Below are 20,967 nucleotides of genomic sequence, written 5' to 3' on the forward strand. Positions count from 1 at the left end.
CAGGCTACATTTAAAATAAATTGTTTATATATGTGAGTAATAATGAAGAGAAGGCATGAATTGGCGGGGGGGCAAAGGAATTGGAGGCAAAGAGGAAGGGGTAGAAATGTTGTAAATACAATACTTATGTATACAATTAAAAGAAATTGGATTTGTAAAGCCTTTGTTGAATATAATAGGTGCTATTGTTATTAACTTGTATGAAGAAAACTAGAAAAGCAGAAAAAATGTATACACAATTCAACCTATTATATTTTCATCCTCTAAAGAACAAAGTAATTCATAGTTCTAATGAAAACCATTATTTATGATATTACTTTGGCTTATTTCAAGAGGAAGCCATGCATTCTAACAGATAAAGTTAGTCAATATTTAAAATTCTACACATAATAAAAATTACTACTATGACCTGAAAGATTAATCACATTGAATATCTCCTGAGAATCTCTTCTTCACCTACTCCTGTTGGATGCAGGGTTAGAATAAGAAAGACTGAGAACTAAAGATCTGTAGTTCTCCTCCAATGATCGGTCAGAAGATCCCATGCAATTGCTCTGAAAACAAGAATGACTCGGGTGCCTTCAAGAGGCAGTGTGTTTCAGATGTGGTAGACAGTGCTGTCCGTGCTGGGGATGACATGTGGGAGAGCAAAATGGCAATTTTATTGAGCATAACCCATAGGTTTTTTTTTTAAAAAAGCCTCACAATTTTGCTTAGGGATGTAAAAGAAGACTTGATGAAATAAAGAGATATGGAGCGTAAGACCATGCCATAATTTATAAACTTAAGGTGACTAAACGGGAATAATATACCTTGTGAGTTAATGGGAGACCCAAACAGGAAAGCTATACCTTGTAGGTTAAGAGTTCTATTTGCAGTTTTCCTCTTTGTCCTTGTAATTAAAAAGTCACTGTCCTGTACAGGTTAAGGTTTTTGTTTGTAGTTCAAGAATAAACTCCTATCTGTCGTGTATTAACTTCTTGCAAGTTAAGGTTTTTATTTGTAATCAGGAACAAGCTCCTGGTTCTTAGATCTGATTTAAACTGCTTGCAACAATGATGTCCATCCTTACCCTTGATCCTTTCTTATCACTGTATCCTTTTTACAATGTATAACAGCCAGCTCTCTCACCTCTGGGAACATCGTATCTCTCCTATAAAAGGGACTTCAAGAGGTCAGCAGGGGCTGCTTTCTCAAATCCTGACTTAGGGGGAGACAGCTGACTTGGTCAGTCCCCAAAATACAGCTGGCTTTAATTGGACACTTGTGGATTTGGTCTTTTTTCCTCTAGATCCTTAGGGCTAATGATTCCTCCATAATGTCTTCAATTTCTGTCTCTAGGTTCCTGCTCGAGTTCCTGCCCTGACCACCTGATGATGGAGTGTGATGTGGAAGTGTGTCCAAGGAAACCCTTTCATTCCTCCAAGCTGCACTTGCCGAGACTATTTTATCACAGCGACAGAAAGGGAGCTAGAATCTTAGATAATGCCGGAGCTTACCTCCGTCTCTTCCATCCCCTGTAGCTAAGAGCACAGCCAGCACCGTTCCTCCAGTGGCCACGATGAGCAGGACTGTTTGATATACTGGGGTCACCTTTCTACCCTACCCCCACTTCTCAGACCTCCTATCTAAGACTTCTGCGTTCACGCATTGACCTTCCCATTATCGCTGGAGCTGATGGCTTGTCTCCGGGTCTCACATCTGTGGTTTCTGCTTCATGAATTGTTCTTTCTTCAGACTTATGAGGACGTGGCTAACTCACCTTGCTTAAGTCACTGTTCAGCTCTTGCTTTCTGGGATATCATATGATTGACGTTGAAGGACCCTCCACCCCCACCAAGCACGTGTGATGCCCTTTAACCTGTTCTACTTTTAATTTCTTTCTGTAGCATATTCTTTTTTTTTTTTTATCGTGCATTCCCCGTTAGTTTCTGTACCCCTCCCTGGAAAACAATCCCCGTAAGTATAAAAGCTTGACTTGTTTCGTTCTCCTAAACTTAATAAACATAAAGCAGTTATTGGCATAATAGTAGGTGAGCATACATATTTTAATATTGAACCAACACTGCCTCTGTGCTTACCTTTACACCAGGAAATCCTTCGAGTCCTGGCAAGCCCATCGCACCAGGCTCTCCCTGTAAATGGGAAAACGAAGCATGCAGGAGCAATGACCAAAGGTTTATAAGCAATGATTTAAAGTTGAGGTCTTTTTATTGCTCACATCCATCAGCCCTGATTTCTAACCAGGCTAGTGAACAGCATCCTCTATTTTCAGGCCTTAGGTATATGAACGTAGCTCGGGAATTAAAGCTATTCTACAGGCGTGAGTCTGTTTTCTGATTAATTATTTTTATTCTGATTAAGAATCTAATCAGGATGAATCCCTGTAGTATATTAATAACTCCAATTTCAGTAAGGATAAGAATGGGAAGCAGATTTTAATAAAGTTTGCCAATTTGTGGGACACCTGGGGCTGCTAGCTTACTATCTAATAAGATTTTTAAGACTGTTTAAGAGTGAGTGGGGGGAAAAAAGAGTGAGTGGAAGTGGAGCTCTCGAAGCAGACGGTAGCATCCTTAGCATGGATTGTAAATGCTTAGGAAGATAACCCCAGGAGTGGCACTGTCAATAATTTAAGGCAGTGCTCAAGCTGACAGGTACTGAAAGGGGATAGACCAGAACTTTGTATGTTCTATTGCATGGTCCCAGTCTGTTGGTCTTTAACTAGCATTTGGAAAAATCTGTTGAAAAACGCTGATTTCAACAACAACAACAAAAACATTTCGACCAAGAAAGATGAAGAGTGGGTCCAGAGTGAGGCTCGACAGTTGGCTGCTTTTGCAGAAGATGGGAGTTCAGTTCCCAGCATTCACAAGGTGGCTCACAACCACCTGTAACTCCAGTTTAGGGGGTATGATGCCCTCTTCTGGCCTCTTGTGGGTACAGCATCCATGTGATGCATGTACGTATCAGGCAAACCAAGCACAGAAACATAAACAAATCTCTAGAAACATAGAGAAATAAGTAAAATGGAGTTATTTGACAATTCCTTGTGAATTAATTACTTCTAGCTAAAAATATTTTCTTAGGACACTAGATGTTTTAAGGCTCACAATCCTGGCCAGTGTGGTGGTGCATACCTTTAATCCAAGCACCCGAGAGGCAGAGGTCACATCACTGTGAGTTCCAGGCTAGCCTGGTCTACAAGTGAGACCTTGTCTCCAAACAAACAAACACACTAGAAAAGAGAGCTTTCAAACTGTATTCTCTGTAGATGCATTTTTGCATAAAATACAGTTCTGCTAGAAAATATTTCAAAAGCTGTAACAACCATTATTGTTTATCCTTCTATTACATACAACTTGGTACGTTTTGTGTTTCAAAACATTTTTTTTAGTGTTCACTAATAAATAAGCTGTCAGTCACAAGAATAAAAAATAAAAAGGTGTTCAGACTTTAGTTTGTGAAAGTCTGTGTCAGGAGGCCCTGAGTTATCGATGCGTCGAATATATCCTGGTACCATGCCATCTCTTTGTTTACACTTCCGGCAGTCTTTCCTTACAACAGAAGAAGTAAGCAATTAATTAATCAGCATTTGTTTGGGAGCAGATAATAATTAACTAATTGAAATCACGTAGATATTGAATAACTGAAAAAAAGTGTTTTGCATCAGGAAACCATTACATTATTAGTATATCCAGCTGAAGGCAATCTCTTTCTCTACAGAGGTTTATTCAGAAGAATATTATTGCAATGTGTTATATCTTGAATCTTAACTATTTTCCCAAAGTGCATGAGTTTAACGGCTGATCTGCATGCCCTTGCACACAGATGCAGGGCTCCTGGGGACTCTGACCTCATCAGTTAACCCACTAGAGATTTATAGTTTAACAGGTTTTAGGGATGGAGCATGGTTGTAAATGAAGACTGTGTTTCGTTTCCTGCCACCACGAGGCTAGCAACTTAGCCCCACGAAGTGTTCCCTGGTCCTCTGACTCCCCACAGGCCCAACAGAGCAGGTGACAAAGGACTGAAACCTTTGAAACCGTCCATCAAAACTAGTATTTCCTCCTTCGAAGTTGTTTATCTTCAGTATTTTGTCAGAGTGGCACACAGCTGACTGAGCGTGTCATGGAACGTGAAGGATACCCAGGGAGTGCATTTCCTCTGCCCACCTGTGTTGGGGTTTCAGAAATGTGCGCTGGAAGGTACAGTCCTTCCACTCCTGGTCTATTCTGTACTGTGGGGCGCTGTTTTTCTATACCCAGCACACCGTGGGTGGGAGATGATGATAATAGCAAGGGGTGTATTCATGTTGTATGAATATTCACACAATGTTTAATTCCATGAGTCCATATTTCCAGTTCATATTCTAAACACAGAGACTAACCTTCAATTACATTTTATTCTTTGCCCTGATGAAGCTAAGAGACATGGGGCCTAATTTCTTTAAATTTTACTCAAAAGGTCTTAGTTTTTGACCAGCTACTTTCCAGCACTAATAAATTGTAATTTATTCTCCAGTATAATATGTTTTTAAAATGTTCTCACCTTAACCTACAATTATTAATGTGAGAACGTGAAAGAATGTTCCAGAAATGTCAGTGAGAAGTCTGAATTTATCTGTATAACTCAAAGGGGTGCTCTTCTACAAGATTGTAAGAAAGTAAGACTAAGGGAATTTTTATCAATAAGATGAAAAATAGAAACAAAATTGAACACTATGTTTCTAGATGAACACATGGAATAGTATTTTCAAAGATGCAAGCAAAGAAAGAGTAACAAATCACAAAAGAAAAGGAACGTCTACATAACATATTTGGAATTCAGAATATAGTACTTAAGACTTGAAGTAATTATTTTTGGGTAAATCAAATAGACATCTTATGTGTATATCATTCAGTAACAAAGGTAACTTCTCTTTGAAAATATATTTATATAGTAAAAGTTATTTTCTATGGTTCATCTCTTTTCTGGTTTAACATTTATTCAGACAGTTTCACTAACTTCAATTATAATAAAAAAGGACTTTTTTTTTTTTCAGAACAACAGAAAGTGGTTTGAAAGCCTGTTTCAGTGTTAGGGACATTTAAGTTTCAATTCTCTCCTCGAAGGCTAAAAGGCTATACAAATGGAACATGAAGGATGGAATATTTGCTTGAAAAGGACATGGCAGGGAAAGAAATGCCAAAGGTTAAAGGGAATCTAATTGAATTTGGCAGAAGTTTTGTCGCTAGGCTCCACGGCTGAGAGAGATGCTGAGAACGATTATCACCCTTTGGGCAGCTTGAGGACACAATCTCCTTCTTGGCTGAGTGTTAACCTCCGGATATATTCCACTCAATAAGCAGGTTTATGACAGTCTGCACTCCCTGCAGAATAATTGCCCGAGACATGCAAAGTAAATAAACAGTCCTTTCCCCTTTTCTGGCTGGCGAGATGTCAGACATATTAAGAAATTTCTCTCCCTTAAGTATTTCTCTTCCACGAGCTACTTAAAACTGAATCAATCACCAAAAGAAGGCCATTAGAGGGAAGCGTCCCATTTGTCAAGAGCCTTATATGTGCCTTCCTACATCAGAGGATGATTTTTAAAACCTGCTGATGGAAAGAGTCGCACCTCAAGGGCAGGGACAGCATCTGCACTAATGCATCCTAAAAACAAAGGATGTGTTAGCTGGCATATCTCCAGCTGCTTGCTTGTCTCTGACACCTTAACTGAGACACAGCTAAGATGGCAGGCCGCCTTTGCTTGGTACCCCTTTGCGGTGTTAACCAAGGCTACCATACAGAGGTAAGTGCATACATACCACTGGGCCGGGATCACCTTTTGGGCCCTAGAAGAAAAGTATACAAAGATGTCTTAATTGTTATGAAAACACAGTTACAGAATCTGAAGCATTTTTTTCTTCAAATGCCCATTAACAAATGTAAGGATGGTACATATTTTGCTGAAGTTTGGATTTGAAGAATAAAATTAAGAAATGCAACTTGGGGTCTAGAGGAATTGCAGCTCACTGGTTAAGAGTGCATAATTCTCTTCCAGAGTACCTAAGTTCAGGGCTCAGCACCCATGATGGGTGGTCAGGCTCCAGGGAATGTAGCATCCTCTTCTGGCCTCTACAGGCATTGCATGTATATCCCATGCATATACTTACATACACACCACTCACAATAAAAAACTCTAAAGAAGCAATATGTTGCTATTTCTATGAGCATGATTAGATGTTGATTAGAACTGAGCTTGGCAATGAAAAAGTGGCACTATGCTAAATATTTTCCATTGGAAAGGTTTGGTGAAATTTTTCTTTTATTCAAGTTGGTTTCACTTATTATTTACTCTGTCTGTAAAATTTGGTTACATTTGTGACATTCAGTTTTCAGTGAGCTTGAGAGATCCCCCCTCCCCCCACCAATCATTACTGTGGTCTAGCTAAAGCAACTTCAAGATATTCATCTGTACTTACAGGAGGTCCCGGGGGTCCTGGGTAACTGGGAACATTCATTCCTCCCTTCAAAAGAAGAGAAAACAGATGAGAAGAAAATACAGAACCCGACAAGGGGAAAATGATCGCAGGTAACTAGACATGGCGATACCTGGATTTTGTACAAACTGCTCATGCCGTTTCCTTCATTGAGCGAGACACCCTTAGGGAAGAAAGAAGATGCGGAAGTGAGCATTTCAACCTCAGTCATTTTACCAAATGGCATTCCTCTGATATTAATTTTTACTTAGGTTTTTCTATTCTATACTTAAAGTGGATTTAATATAATAATAAACAAGCTATCATCGTGTCTCAGTGTCTCAAAACGGGAAAGCGGAAAAAAGGAGCCTGGGCCACGCCTGGAGCACCTGGATGTTTCCCGTTGGGGTTTGAGTAGTGTTCAAGTCTGCAGACGAGACACTAATGTATTCAGAGGGGAAATATTATTTGCTCATTAAAATTCAGTTTCTGAGTCGCCAATTTGCGTGTTTACAGCCTGCTGACCTGCAGGCAGCCGTGTAGTAAGACTGATGAAGATGTGAACAGGGAACAATTTGGTACTGCAAAGTGAGGCTTTCCTACAGTATCTTCAAACCAAACGGAAAACTGAGGTGAACTGGAGGACAGCTTCACTCACAGTCCCGTATGGGCACTTCTACAAAAACATCCCTAATACCTGGGGAATGAGCGCTTGCTCCTTCCTCCCAAAAAACCTGTAAGTGAATATGGAGCAAGAAAAGAGAACCCATAGTGCAGCTTGAAAATTTCCATCCATGTTAGCATGGGGAAAATGCACATGAAACCTTCGGTTTGGAAGCACCTAGAAAGGATATCAAAGTCTTAGATTAAATATCCAAGTGTGTGTTTTCATTTTTTGGTATTTTTTTTTTTAATATCTCAGAAGCAAAACCAAAGAAGCCATCATTTCATTGCCGCTTGGGGATAATGGTAGTGTGCCCAGTGAACACAGTTCTCACGCATCTGCAAAACAGCAGGGAGGGAAGAGAAAGCTCTGCCTGTTTCTTCTGCTCTCGTTCATTGGGGAATAACTGAGCAGGGGCTATATTTTAGTATGCTATGCCTGGAAAAGACGTAAGGGACTTAAGAGACTTCTAAGAAAGTTTCCCAGAGAAGATGTACAATCTCTCTCAGAAATGAATTATTTTTGAAGAATCCAGAGACAAGAGGAAGATTTATTAAGCCTGATTTAAAAAAAAACAAGTCTCTTGATATAATTTTCTTCCTTTTCCATTGAGAAGAGGAGCGTATTTTAGAACAGAACACCAGGAATTTTGTCTTGCTCCTTTGTGAAGAAAGAATCAGATGAAGAACACGTTCAAGAAAAGAGAGAGTCGAGCAGCTAGCTTGTGTGCAAAGCGTGCAACCGTACGCAGGCTCCTAACATCAGCTTTAGAAGGCTGCCGCGCGAGACACTACCTCTCTCTCCTAAATTTGCAATGCGGGGAAATAATGGCTGTGGACCTCAGGCTTGCTGCATTTCGACCAAGGCCCCACACGAGGGCAGACTTGCCACAGAGTGGCCTCTCTCCTCCCCACAGCTTCCCTAAAAAAATACAAGTCTGTGGAGACATGGGGGCAAACGTCCAGGGCTCTCAAGCATTTTTTCTCACTGCATGCTGTAGAAGGAGAATTTCCTCACTTCTCAGACATCACTCACTGGTGAACATACACAGCATCTTTGAAAGTCCGAATTGCATGGTAAAGAAAGGACGTCCTTTTAAAGGCCTTTTATTTTCTGAGATGGTATAGGTTAGTCAAATGATTCTCCATCCTTTGTAGGAAGTCTAGAGGCAGGCCAGCGTACAGCCATGCATTCTGACTCCACACACATAACACACATGCGCGTGCGTGCGCGCGCGCGCGCGCACACACACACACATAGGGAAACTCAGAAGACGTAGCTTTGCAAGCATCTAAACCATCTGCCTTATGAGTCTTAAGTGCACAGAATTAAAGTGTAAATCTTAAACAACTCACAGGGGGTCCAGGAGGTCCAGGTTTCCCAGGGGGCCCCTCGCTGCCCTGCAGGAGAAAAACAGGACCAAATGAATGACTTGGACATTTCCACTCGAGATTTGTGATCCCGGTTGTTTAAAGAGCTGTATTCTAAAATCACCATGGCCTATAGTATTGCTTCTGCCATGCAGTCTTATTCTGCTTATCTTGCTCCTTGGCCTGGTGAAATACATTTTCCCACTCCAGGAATGTGAATGCCTCTCTCCAACCTGTGTGAACTCTAGGGAAGGACCCTTAGCTTCACTGGGAGTAGACAAGCTAGGTGACCTGCTCTGGGCTTTGAGTACAGTGGGGGATTCTCTCCTCCTATGTATACATGGGGAAGAAGGGGAGAGTTCATGCGCAGATTGCAGGTTCTAAGACTGTGCCTTCACCAGCCTTCACTCTTGGCTTCACCTCCACCAGCTTCAGCTTTGTGGAGCCAGAGAGTGCATTCTAGCAAATTTAGCCAAAGTATCAAATCACACCTGTGTCATACCTGTTGGTTAATATCAAACTCTACAACCAGGTGAGTCATGTCTTACTGACGAAGTGACTTTGGTATGGCACCACTTAAGAGAAATGATCTGTTAATTTTATTTGTTGATACCATTTAAATAGCCTTAGGTTTCTGTTTATAGGAGACACAAATTGAAAACAAAGGGGCACTGCAATAATCGCTTACTATAAAACAATGACTAGTCTGTGATTGGAACTGAGACTTGGAAAACGACTTTTGCAAAGCACAGACTCCTTACCAGCTCACAGGCAGCAATTGTTGGAGCCCCTTTGGGCTTTTGGTCAGTTGTTCCTATATCTGTGCATTGTTTGTAGAGCGGTACCTTTACAAACTTTTCTATGTTGTGGTTATCAGGGACAGAGATAGCACATGGTTAATGGACAGAGTATCCAGAGGGACTAACACACAGTGTCCAGGAAATTTGAGGGATGCTAGTCTTCTTTCAGAATTTGGCAGACGATTTTATTTCAACAGTCATCTTTTTCTCATAACAAAACATCACCAATCATATATTTATCAGTTCAAAGAAGCTGTGGTGTTTCTCACGCAATGCACCACCTGAGAATGTGTGTACTGAGTAAGCACATTGTATCGATGGCCACTGTCTCCCCAGGACATCCTCTGTCCTGCTGACTGCCGGCAATGTCCTTTAGAGCATTACGTCATAGTGCTCATGAGTCAACGGCGTGTGCCTATTGAGAATACTTCTTTTCTTTCTTCCTGGCACAATTAGAAGTCAGATTCTCATTGGTGCCCTCAAGCTCACTTCAGTGTGGAATTCCCATTAACTTCAAAGGCCAATCTAGGACAGAAGAATTTTCATAGAAAATAGAGAGGGGAAAAAAAAAGGCTGCTGGAGCAGAGAAAGATTCTCAAGATATTAGCAGGATAAAAATGTGCAGTGGCTCTTCAGAACAAGAAGGTTGTTTCATTTAAGTGTCTGGGGGATATTTTGCTCCTTGACACCACCGTGATCCATTTTGCTCAGGGAGCTGGCATCCTGGCAAGTGTGCAGGAGACACTTAGCTAGCTTATGTGGCCCCTTGGCACTTAGTTCCTTAACCTGAATAGTTTTAGCTATTTCACCATTTGTGAGTCTATGCCTGGACTGTCACTGTAACGCCACCCTCGATCCTACACCCGGACAGCCTGGTGCTCTTTGCGGTTGGTCTTCCCTCCCTAACACAGCACGTACGGCCACCTGTGAGCTGTGGTGTTTCATCTTCACTGCCCAGCTGATGAGATTTAGAATCACCATGGAAACGCACCTCCGGGTGTGTCTGTGAGGACATTTTCAGAAATGTCTAGCAGAGCAGGGGAAGACCCACACTGGATGTGGACACCATTATCACACGGACTGGAGTCCCAACCGAACAAGTGTATGGCACCAGCATTCACCTTCCTCTGCTTCTGCCTGCAGATGCAGGGTGACCCTAGGATCTCCTCCTACCATGATCTTGCTGCTGTGATGAATGCTATGAACTGTAGGCCAGAACAAGCCCTTCCTGCTTTTGATGTTGTCTCAGATATTTTGAAATAGCAGCTAGAGTAAAGAATACATTCTTTTTCCCAAGGAGCACGTTTTCAGTGACTTCCCACTATCGCCTTCTAGGGCCAGCACTTCCAGATTGTATCACAAGACCTTTGGTTACTGATCATTGTCTTTATAGCCGGTATGGCATCTGGAGCCAGAGAGCTTGCTCAGAATGTTTGGGCACTCCTCCCCCAAACTTACAGCATGGATCCAATCCACAGGGTGATGAATTAGATGGACCCTTTGAGAGACAGTTAGGTCACGGGGTGGAACTTTCATGAATGGGATCAGTGCCCTTATGAAGAAGCCCAAGAGAGCTGAGTTACAGTTGAACTACACAAGGACTCATTTAGAACATGCCCTCTGTGAACAAGAAGATGGGCCCCAGCGGTTGCCAAAGCTACAGTGCTTTGACTGGGGACTTCCCAGCTTCTGAGGCTGCGAGAGGCGCTGTTTAGAAACAATTTATAATATTTTTTGTTATAAAAGCCCAAGAGATTAAGACTCAGGCACAGCTGGAACTCTCTGGTATGCTATAATCAATCCAGCTGACCTATATCTCTTTAGGAGACTTGGACCAGTCACTCTTCCATACAGACTCATGGTCTAGTCTCGCTCTCCAGTTCCTGGATTTTCTTTTTTTTTTTGGTTTTTCGAGACAGGGTTTCTCTGTGGCTTTGGAGCCTGTCCTGGAACTAGCTCTGTAGACCAGGCTGGTCTCGAACTCACAGAGATCCGCCTGCCTCTGCCTCCCGAGTGCTGGGATTAAAGGCGTGCGCCACCATCGCCCGGCTGGATTTTCTTTTGTTGTTGTTGTTGTTGATTTTTATTGAGCTCTACATTTTTCTCTGCTCCCCTCCTTGCCTCTCCCCTCTCCTCTTGAACCCTCTCCCAAAGTCTCCATGCTCCCAATTTACTTTGGATTTTCTAAATCCCACCCCAGTGTTCTCTCTCATCTTACTTTCCTCTGGGAATACACCTGTGCTCACACCCACTTTTACACCAGCATCTTTGCACGCACACTTCACGAGTGGCCACTTCCTGACGCCATTTGCTCTTGTAGGCTGTTCTTGATTGTATGGATCTCTCAGTAAATGGTTCCACCTTACCCATAACCCAAGCCCCATTTTCGTCTGTACCTTGTCACCTTTGGCTCCAGTGGGACCGGGGTGTCCAGTTCTTCCTGTTAAGCCCTGTGAAATGGACAGCTGAGTTTGTCATAGAGCCAACAAGTCAATGATCAAAAGATGTTGGAAGTTGGTTGCTAAAACTTACCCATGTTGAAGGTCATTTAATCTTAATTAAACCAGTTCTACAAGTTTATATTTCTTCAAGCTGATACTGCACCTGTATTCTCCTGATAACTCTTTGGAAGGGTAAAATTTCTGTCTGTGGGTTTTTTTCACCTTGGCCAAACACATTTAATGACCTTAATTGGAACCTTTTGATACACTTAAGAATTTAGTCTTGCTGTTTAAATGGCAATTTACATAACATTATGTCTTTCTAAATGAGGTATAATTTTGGTAGCGATCAACATTTTAAATACTCTAAGACTGGGCAGAATTAACAATGTGCATATTGAGTTATGTGATCTGCATTGTAAAAAGGAAAACAAAAAAATAAGTTTAATTCTTCTTTGAGACTAGAATGAACCATAACTCTTGTGGATTCTTTTTCAGTTCTCTTCTATAATTTTAAGTTTTACTGTGCAAGTTTGTTTGACATACTGAGGTGCAAGCATAAATGATAAGCTCTTAATTATGGCAAACCCATGATTCAAAACAGTAAGGAATGATCACCCTATTGAGGGATAAAAATAATTTCCTGGCATAGAAGCTTTAAGAGGAGAAAGAAACAGAGAAGTCAAGACATCAACTGAGGGGAGTTAATTCAGTCAGGAAAATGCATTATTTGGGACCAACTTATACAAACATTATTTGTTGGTCTGAAACTCAAGTGTGATTGTGTGTCCAATCTTTTACCTGGCAATTGACCCTGAGAATTGCTTAGAAATAAACTCCAAATAAGAGACTTGGTTTGGCAGGTTGGAAAAGATAACATATTCTGTTCCAGAAAACAAGATAACCCAGAGGCCATATTGCTGTGTTCAAGGGGCAGCAAAACAGATTAAAAAAAAAATTCACATATAGGAATAAAACAAATTAAAGCTGATAATCTTTAGCCTGTTGTTTTTCTTTGGAAAATTCTCAGCTTGTGTTGCATCTGAATCTCTTGTCCAATGTTAGCACCAAAATTTGAAAGTAAGCACTAAGCGGGCTTAACTGATCTTAGAAAAAAACTGGAGGTGCTGAAGGAGGCTGCAAAGCAATGGTTGATCTACGGAGAGATACGGAGCATGGAGGCCCCAGGAATACTAATGTACCTTGTAGTATTCCTACAGGTGTGACCTGTGAGGAGAATAGTCTTATCAATACTTACAGGAGGTCCAGTTGGGCCAGGAGCTCCTGAGAGGCCAGGAATTCCTTGAAGACCCTGGAAGAAACAGTTTCTATCATAAAGTTGATTCTAGGAAACAAATCATTTTTGCAAGTCAAATATTTTTATTATTGAAAATTAATCATAGACCTTAACTAATCAAGAAACTTGATATGCAAACCTGTAAATAACTACTTAAATGAAAAATTATCTGTATGGGTGTTTGCCTACATGTATGTCTGGGTACCACGTGTGTGTCTGTTGTCTGCAGAGGCCAGAAGAACACGTTATAACTGGAGTTACAGATAGTTGTCAATCACCACTTTGGGGCTGAGAATCGAACCTGGGTTTTCTGGAGAGCAGAAAGTCCTCTGAGACATCTCTCCGGTCTCTAAATACCAGGTTCAAAGAGTAGGTGTGGTAAGCTAACATGCCATGGCACGGAATATTTAACAAAGGTAATTGAATCTGTTGGTGATCCATAGAACATTTTTGACATTCTGTACCCACCAACCAGCAGTAGTATTATTGAGAATTGTGTATTACTAAAACATGCAAATACAGGCTTTGGGTTGGTATAATACCGGTAGGCAAACATTCGCTTGCACCAAAGCTTCATCTAGCTACTGGCAAAGAAAAAAAATGCTGTACAATATACTTAGTTTATCTGTTTAGTTCACTATAAGAAAAAAAAAATCTCACCTGTGAGTTTACCTGAAAAAATATGGCTTAAGTGAAGGTCTTTTCCCACCCCCTTCCATGGATTGCCAGGATAATAATTAAATGGGTATGACTTGGAAAGCTGGAACATTTGTTTATACTTGGGAAGAAATTTGTAAAGAAATTTTATTTCTTTATCAGGTGTTCTACTGCAGGATATTAGTTGAATACATCCCGTAAAACCCATAATAATGATAGTTTCACAATTACCAAATTACTGTCTAGAAAACCCATTGGATGGCATGGAAAATAAAAGTCACAAATGTTATATAGGAGAGACTAAATTTTTAAACCGCTAGCAATGCATCCATTATGAGTGGTGTGGCGAGACCTCACTGGTGTCTGCAGAAGTATTTCTAACAGGACAAAAACACACGAATACTTCCATAGCAGAGTGTGATGTTCTGATAGGATGAGAAGACAGACCAGACCTGTGTGAGTTTGTGTCAGACTTTGCCGTTAGTTGAATTCACTGTCAGCCTGAGTGAGTTTTCCAGGATTTTCAGAGGTTTCTTGAGGTTTGAATTGTGGGCCATCCATAATATTCCAATGACCACCTCAGTGTGTTGTGGGAACTGACAGAAGGTTTAGGTTTCTACTGTTTTGTGTCTTTGCCAATTTTTCTGTAAGAGGTTTAGATCACTTTTTAATCAGAGAAGATAAATTAATCGCCCTTTTGTTGTTTCAGATTAACATGAGATGTGTCAAGTTCTAGACTGAAGGGCTGGGTTGTAGCTCAGTGGTCTAGCACTTGCCTATCAGTCATGAAACTCAGGCTATGATCCCTGGCACTGTAAATACCAACCAACCAACCCAACCATACAACCAAACCAAAGCCAGACCCAATTTATGGATTGAATGGTCCCATTCTTTCAAGATTTAATCCCCTTTATCGAATAAAATATTCTTTTTAACTGCCTTAATATTATTTGTTATAATGACTCCTCTGTCTACTGTTCTTAAATGATGATTTTTATACTTATTATAGAGACCAGATGACGTAGCTGTGGGAGAGTGACTGCATCTTTTATGAAACATCAGTAAGACTGAGCTGGATAAAGGTTCTTTGCACCCATAGGGATAACAAGCTCAGCTCTTCCAATTCTAAATAGGATCACAAGTTATTTCAGCTTTATTCATGAGGTGCCATGGTGGTTTGAATGAGGATGGCTTCTATGGGCTCGTATATTTGAATGTTTGGTCCCTAGTAGGGGTGGTGGTGGAACTGTTTGGGAAGGATTAGGAGGGTTGGCCTGTCTGGGAAGGATTAGGAGGAGGTAAGTCACTGGGGGTGGGCTTTGAGGTACCCAAAGTCCATTCCAGGCTGGGTTTCCCTCTCTCCCTGCCTTGTGCTTGTGGGTAACAGGTAAGCTCTCAGCTACTGCCCCAGCACGATGCCCACCTGCCTTCTGCTACGTTCCTCGCCCTGATGATTATGAACTAACTCTTTGAAAGAGCAAGCAAGGCAAGCCCCCAATTATATTATTTTCTAAATAACCTTGGTCATAGTGTCTCTTCACAGCACAGCATGGTAACTCAGACAGAAATGATGTGCAGAAATACTGAAAGATTCTCCTTGAGTGTGCAGGAATGGCTCACATACTAAGTCTTGGGGGAAATCTCCTGCATATTTGTGTTAAAGAACACAGTCATTCTTCCTTCAAGGCTCTACCAACCCCATTGGCTGGCTGGCTGTGTGCACACACGCCTGTGCATGTGTGGACCATTCCATCAGCATGATGGATTGACTCTTCATTTTCCTAGCATTATCTTCATGAGCTTATAAACAGATTTCTAATTTTATAAGTAGAAAGGAAATTTTTCTATGGGGAATGGTACTTTTCAATGACCGAAGTTTAGGCACATGTATCCTAAGTTTCTTTATCTTGGAACATCTACGTTTCCATGTTTTTCTACACACACCTGTTTCAGGTACGCATGTGCATATTTCTTCCTCTCTCTGCTACTTTACGTCTCAACTTTGAGTCAGTCCAGAGATGCTGAGTGAGGTTTTAGGCTGTCTAATGTATAAGCATGGGACTCATTAACCTTTGATGGCCGCATTAAACTTTAAAATAAACCCCACTGCATAAGTGAAAACCATCATTCTCAGCAGTCTTCCTCTCAGCCACCTGAAATTTGTAATAAGAGTGGAAAGTTCCTATGGCGGCCCAAAGGGCAATGAGATGATATTGTCAGGCCAGACGGCCACTGAAGAAGACAGACATTCCAGATGAAGACAGTCAAGTTAAGTACATAGTGCCAGATTCAAGCACAATTAAAATCTATTGCATAGGTATTCAAGCCATCATTTGTACACTTTGCGATGAATGATATTTTCATGTCTTGTTTGTCATTTATTTTCATAAACTATTATATGAATACATAAGTCCAAAAAAGAATTTTCTGAGGCTCATAAGGGCAGGATCGGTGCTCTGTTAGCACCTTTGCAACTTGGTGCTGAGTCAGAAACATAGGTGGAGAACCTGGCTTCCAACACTTCTGAGGATTGACAAGTCATCCCTCTAACTTAATAAATTATTGATGATTATAAAATCAAAGCTCTAAAAGATATGCTCTACCTCTGTACCTTTTCCACAGAATGAGGAATAGATGTCTGTGGTTTCGTAATGTTAGACACAATGCACATCTGTTAAGAGAGAATAGCTTGTTGGCCAGTTGGTCAACATTTTACTCACTTAAATGAATCAACAAGCAATGTAACTAAGGTATTCTTTGAGTTCAGGCAGATAATGCAATTATGTTTGCTGTTGTTGATATGTGTGAAAGATCAAAGTTATGTTGCTTTGTTCCTTTCAAAAGACTGGACTAAGACAGTATGTTGGGCCAGGTTTATTCAAGCTATGCTTATGATGTGGAGAACAAGGGAAAAGAGCCTTCTGAACTCTAATGGATCCTCTGCAGATTTCGTGTGATCCATGTCAAAGAGTGCACAGAGCGTACCTAAGAAAGACCACACTAAAATATCAACGACTATTAACCATGGGTTCAGCTTACCAAGACCGCGAAATACCTACAGAATCAATAAAATTTAACGTCTAGTGAATTTAACAGAGTCACAAATTGCAATCATTTCTCAATCTTTTTTTTTATTATTATTACTGTCTGAATTGCCTCTAAAGCTCAGCTCTGGGATCTAGGCAGTTAACCTACCTGCCTGCTAAAGCCCATTACTGTGCTTTTGCTTCACCGGAACCTTCTGTGCAACTCCAGGAAGCAAAAGCTCATCAATTCTTACTTGTTTTCAAAACACAAATGCCTTTAATGTTTTATTTAGAAATGAAAATAAATGCTGTATTTCTTCTTTAATTTTTTTAACTTGCAAAACAATCCCAGGCCGATCTAAAGGTTTCTAGAACGCAATGAATATCAATAAAAACAATAATAGATGATGATAACTTGTAATGTGAAATACAGTTCTAAGCAGGAAAATAGATGGACTTTATAGTGTCATAATTTCCCACACTACCATCAAGGTTAATATATGCCAGATGGCTTTCTTACTTTCATTAGGAACGATTAGCACCAAAACTGTTTAGACTAACAGCGATTCATCATTCTAATTGGTTTTTCTAAGAGTTAATGTGAATTACGCAGGACAAGAAGGATATCCTAAGCATCACTGTGGTTTACAGTCAGGAATTTACACCATTATCTCGAAAGCACGTTTGAGTTGGGTGCTCGGTCCTGGGGTGGGTGAGCTGCTGACCTCAACCTGTATGCATAGATGCCTGGCACGGCTTATTTCTCCCAAGCACTTGGAAGCTGAGCAGAGCCATGGAGAAACCCAAGGGTGTTAAAGTTCAGTCAGGGCACAGAGGTCTCCCCTGGCTGGGCCCTCGGGTCTATGCCTGTTCATTAACCTTCCCAACTCTTTGCTATCCTGAGGTTTGTTTTTGTAAGTTCACTCTTCTTTCTTTTCTTGTAAGAACTCTGATCATTACCCGCTACCTAAAAACAAAACCCCATAACTTTTATATTAATTATTAGCCTTATTTTGTGCCTCCACATCAAGACCATTGGAGATAAATGTGCATCTATAAGTACCAAAAATGTGTCATTTTAAAACATCTAACTGTTCTTGGTTTTCAATGGCCTTAGCATTGAACATGCATTAGTGAAAACTCAGTGTCTTTCCTTTATGGAATCAAATACAGAGAAGCAGTAGCTGAGTGTTTTATCAGAGAGCCTCTTACCTCATCTCCCTTCTCCCCATGCATTCCAGGGTAGCCCCGCTCTCCTTTGCTTCCCTAAAAAGACAGCAACTTCAGTTAACACTGGACAAGTTCAGTATTATTTGTAACAATGGGGAAAAAGTCTCCCATCAGAGCACTTGGGCTGTGTCCTTTGCACCGGGCGATGGGATAAACTAATAGCATCATCTGCACGTGCCCTTTGCCCCATGTTAGCAAGGTAAGTTTCATAGGAGTAGGATATTTTAAAAATAGAATTCTCCATGTTTCATTTAGTTAGAATCTCACAGAGGACTTTCTTACCTTTGGCCCCTCTCTGCCTGGGACTCCTGGAGGACCCCGTGGTCCTGCATCCCCCTGGAAGACAGAGGAGTCAGATCTGCAGGAGGACACCCAGTGGGTGTGCTGCAGGACTCACAGGCATGCCAGTAACCTCTCACCTTCCTGGCTGCTGAATCATATTTTCCAGGTTCCCCAGTGCCTCCTTCATCCCCTTTGTTGCTCTTCAGCCCGGGAACACTGGCTGGACAGTTGCCACAGAAGTTCTAACGAGCATAAAGACAGTTTCACTGAGCGGTTCCTAAAACCTGTTTATGAAGCTGAGGTTTGATCTATTTGCACCCTTGTCAAACAAGCAATTGGGAGGCCGCTCTACCGTCAGAGACTGTCTGTCCAATCTGAAAGATGGCTTTTTGAGGTAAACACTGGACAAGCCTAATCTGTAATCTTCCTTTACAACATTGATGAACTTTTACTTAAAAACAAAACACCACACCCACACACCTCTGCTACCATTTCAATGGAAAATTCCAAATAAATAGTAGGGGTGGGGAATATAATTTGAGAACACAATCTAAGTTTTAACTATTCAGCAGTTTTAGGAAGGGAAGTCTTATTAAAGTTTGGACACACACACACACACACACACATATGTTTTGCCAATATAGAGCAAAACCTTCAGATACTGATTTCAGAAACATTTTCAGTTAGATGATTCCACTGATGATTTTAGTGGAATTTGTATTTAGTAAAATAGGAAAAACATTAAAAAATGATAAAAAACGATAATTGTTTTAACTCAACAGAAACGTCTTAGATTTATTTGATAACGGTCTCATTTTCTTCAGTTAGATAAAGCAAAGGAAACTGATTTTTAATAAAGGTTTCTGAAAAATGACTCAATATTATTTTATAGAAATGATTAAGATGCATTCATCACTAGCCAGTGCTCAATCTGCTTCTAAGAGACCTGCATACAGATTAACCCAGAAAAGCTGGGAGGGATGGTTCGGGGTTAGCATCAGGCCAGGCGCTCTCAGTGTTCCAACCGAAGGCATCTTAACAAGCAGAAAGCCGCTGACAGCTTGTGAAAGGCTCAGGTCTGGAGCTTGAATGAGTGTTCTGGGTTCCAGGGTCAGGATTTAACATTATGTTATTAAATTGCGTCCACAGGTCAATCTCTAAATCAAATTCTGGAATTTGGGGTTTGGGTGGGGGCTACTTGTTTCCCCCCTTTCTTCTGTTGAGTAAAGCTCATTGGGATCAGTTGCCAAGCTTTCCTCTCTGTATCCCACCTGTCTGCTCTTTTGTGACTCAGATCCTTACCGAGATGATTCTGGGATGTGTCAGAGGAGGCTGCCCTGGCAAGACCGTCAGCTCCTCACATCCTCGAGACCCCTGAGGCTCTGGTTCTCCTCTTGGAAGAGTCCACTCAGTCTGCTGTCTGTTCTGTGAGGCACCCCACACTTTATCAGAACATTTAGTTCTGCTTAAGTATACAAATTTCTCATCCTTCAAGGATTCAAGCATCTAATTCCTACAATCTTGTCATTTCTAACATTATAGTTGTTACAAAGAATCTGGGGTCTAATACCCGAGGACGTGTATTCCTGTGTCAGTCTCACCCTTAATAGCTATGTATCTGGGCAAATTACTCAGCTACTTGGGGTTTCAAGTATCTTCAGTGAATGAGAATGGTCCTCCAGCCTGAGCTCATAACATTTTGGTAAAGACTAAATGGGAAAGAAATTAGTAAGTTTGCACTGATTGACATATAATTATAATTCAATATGAGAGCTCTTTGAAACCCTCACAAATATTCCATATTATAAGAAAATGCTGCTTTCCTTGAGTTCCTAATAACCCCTCCAGAAGTTTTTTTTCTTTTTTTTCCTTTTTGTTTTTTTGAGACAGGGTTTCTCTGTAGTTTTAGAGCCTGTCCTAGAACTAGTTCTTGTAGACCAGGCTGGCCTTGAACTCACAGAGATCTACCTGCCTCTACCTCCAGAATGCTGGGATTAAAGGCATGTACCACCACCTCCTGGCCAGAAGTTTTTATATTAATATTTATACTTACATATATTTACCTATCTGTTCTTGAGACTAGACTATGTCTTTTGATGGATTCGATGCTATAACTCTTTATGTTTACATGTATGTCATTTGGCAAATCATGAGAATAAACACCAGTTGTATAAGTGAAATTACCTGTTAAGTGTGAGTGGTGTACACTTAACAGTTTAACACTTTCTGTTCATCCAAAGACAGGGAATCTCAGAGTGAAATGAAGGCCTACATTTTCATTTGGGATCACCCACTCTTACTAGACAGCACGGAAGACTACATAAACACAGTCTTACCCACTGCCAGACCCCCAGTCTTACTGATAAAACATAACAAAGTATTGAAGAAAAATGGTAGCCATAGTGCGTGCATATGCATGTGTGCGTGTGTGTGTGTATGTGAGTGTATGTGTGTGCATGTGTGCGTGTGTGTGAGTATGTGTGTGAGAGTGTGTGTGCATGCATGAGTGTGTGTGAGTGTGTGTGCATGCATGTGTGTGTACATGTATATGAGAGTGTGTGTATGTGTGTGTGTGAGTATGTGTGTGCATGCCTCTGTGTGTGTGTCTTGCACAGTTAGAGCTGGACTGAAACTTATACTCCTATTTCAGGCTCGTAAAGGCTGGAATTACAGGTGTGTGCCATCATGTTTCGCCTGAGGTACTTTATGGGATGGATAATCAGTAGAGATAATTTT

The 20,967-nt window shown here is 41.0% G+C and overlaps 1 protein-coding gene across 1 annotated transcript in view; it reads right to left on the reverse strand.

Annotated features, from left to right (window-relative positions):
• Col19a1 (collagen type XIX alpha 1 chain) overlaps window positions 1–20,967 on the reverse strand; it is a 311,078-nt gene that overhangs the window by 32,183 nt on the left and 257,928 nt on the right. Inside the window, exons 32-41 of the mRNA XM_057751349.1 lie at window positions 18,369–18,473; window positions 18,232–18,285; window positions 17,932–17,985; window positions 12,998–13,051; window positions 11,695–11,748; window positions 8,484–8,528; window positions 6,598–6,648; window positions 6,468–6,512; window positions 5,811–5,837; window positions 2,082–2,135 (exon numbers count right to left, since the gene is read on the reverse strand). Of these exons, the coding sequence (XP_057607332.1) occupies window positions 2,082–2,135; window positions 5,811–5,837; window positions 6,468–6,512; window positions 6,598–6,648; window positions 8,484–8,528; window positions 11,695–11,748; window positions 12,998–13,051; window positions 17,932–17,985; window positions 18,232–18,285; window positions 18,369–18,473 (543 nt within the window). The remainder of the gene's footprint in view (window positions 1–2,081; window positions 2,136–5,810; window positions 5,838–6,467; window positions 6,513–6,597; window positions 6,649–8,483; window positions 8,529–11,694; window positions 11,749–12,997; window positions 13,052–17,931; window positions 17,986–18,231; window positions 18,286–18,368; window positions 18,474–20,967) is intronic.

This window comes from Chionomys nivalis, chromosome 19 (genome assembly GCF_950005125.1).
Source record: "Chionomys nivalis chromosome 19, mChiNiv1.1, whole genome shotgun sequence".
Lineage (NCBI taxonomy): Eukaryota > Metazoa > Chordata > Mammalia > Rodentia > Cricetidae > Chionomys > Chionomys nivalis.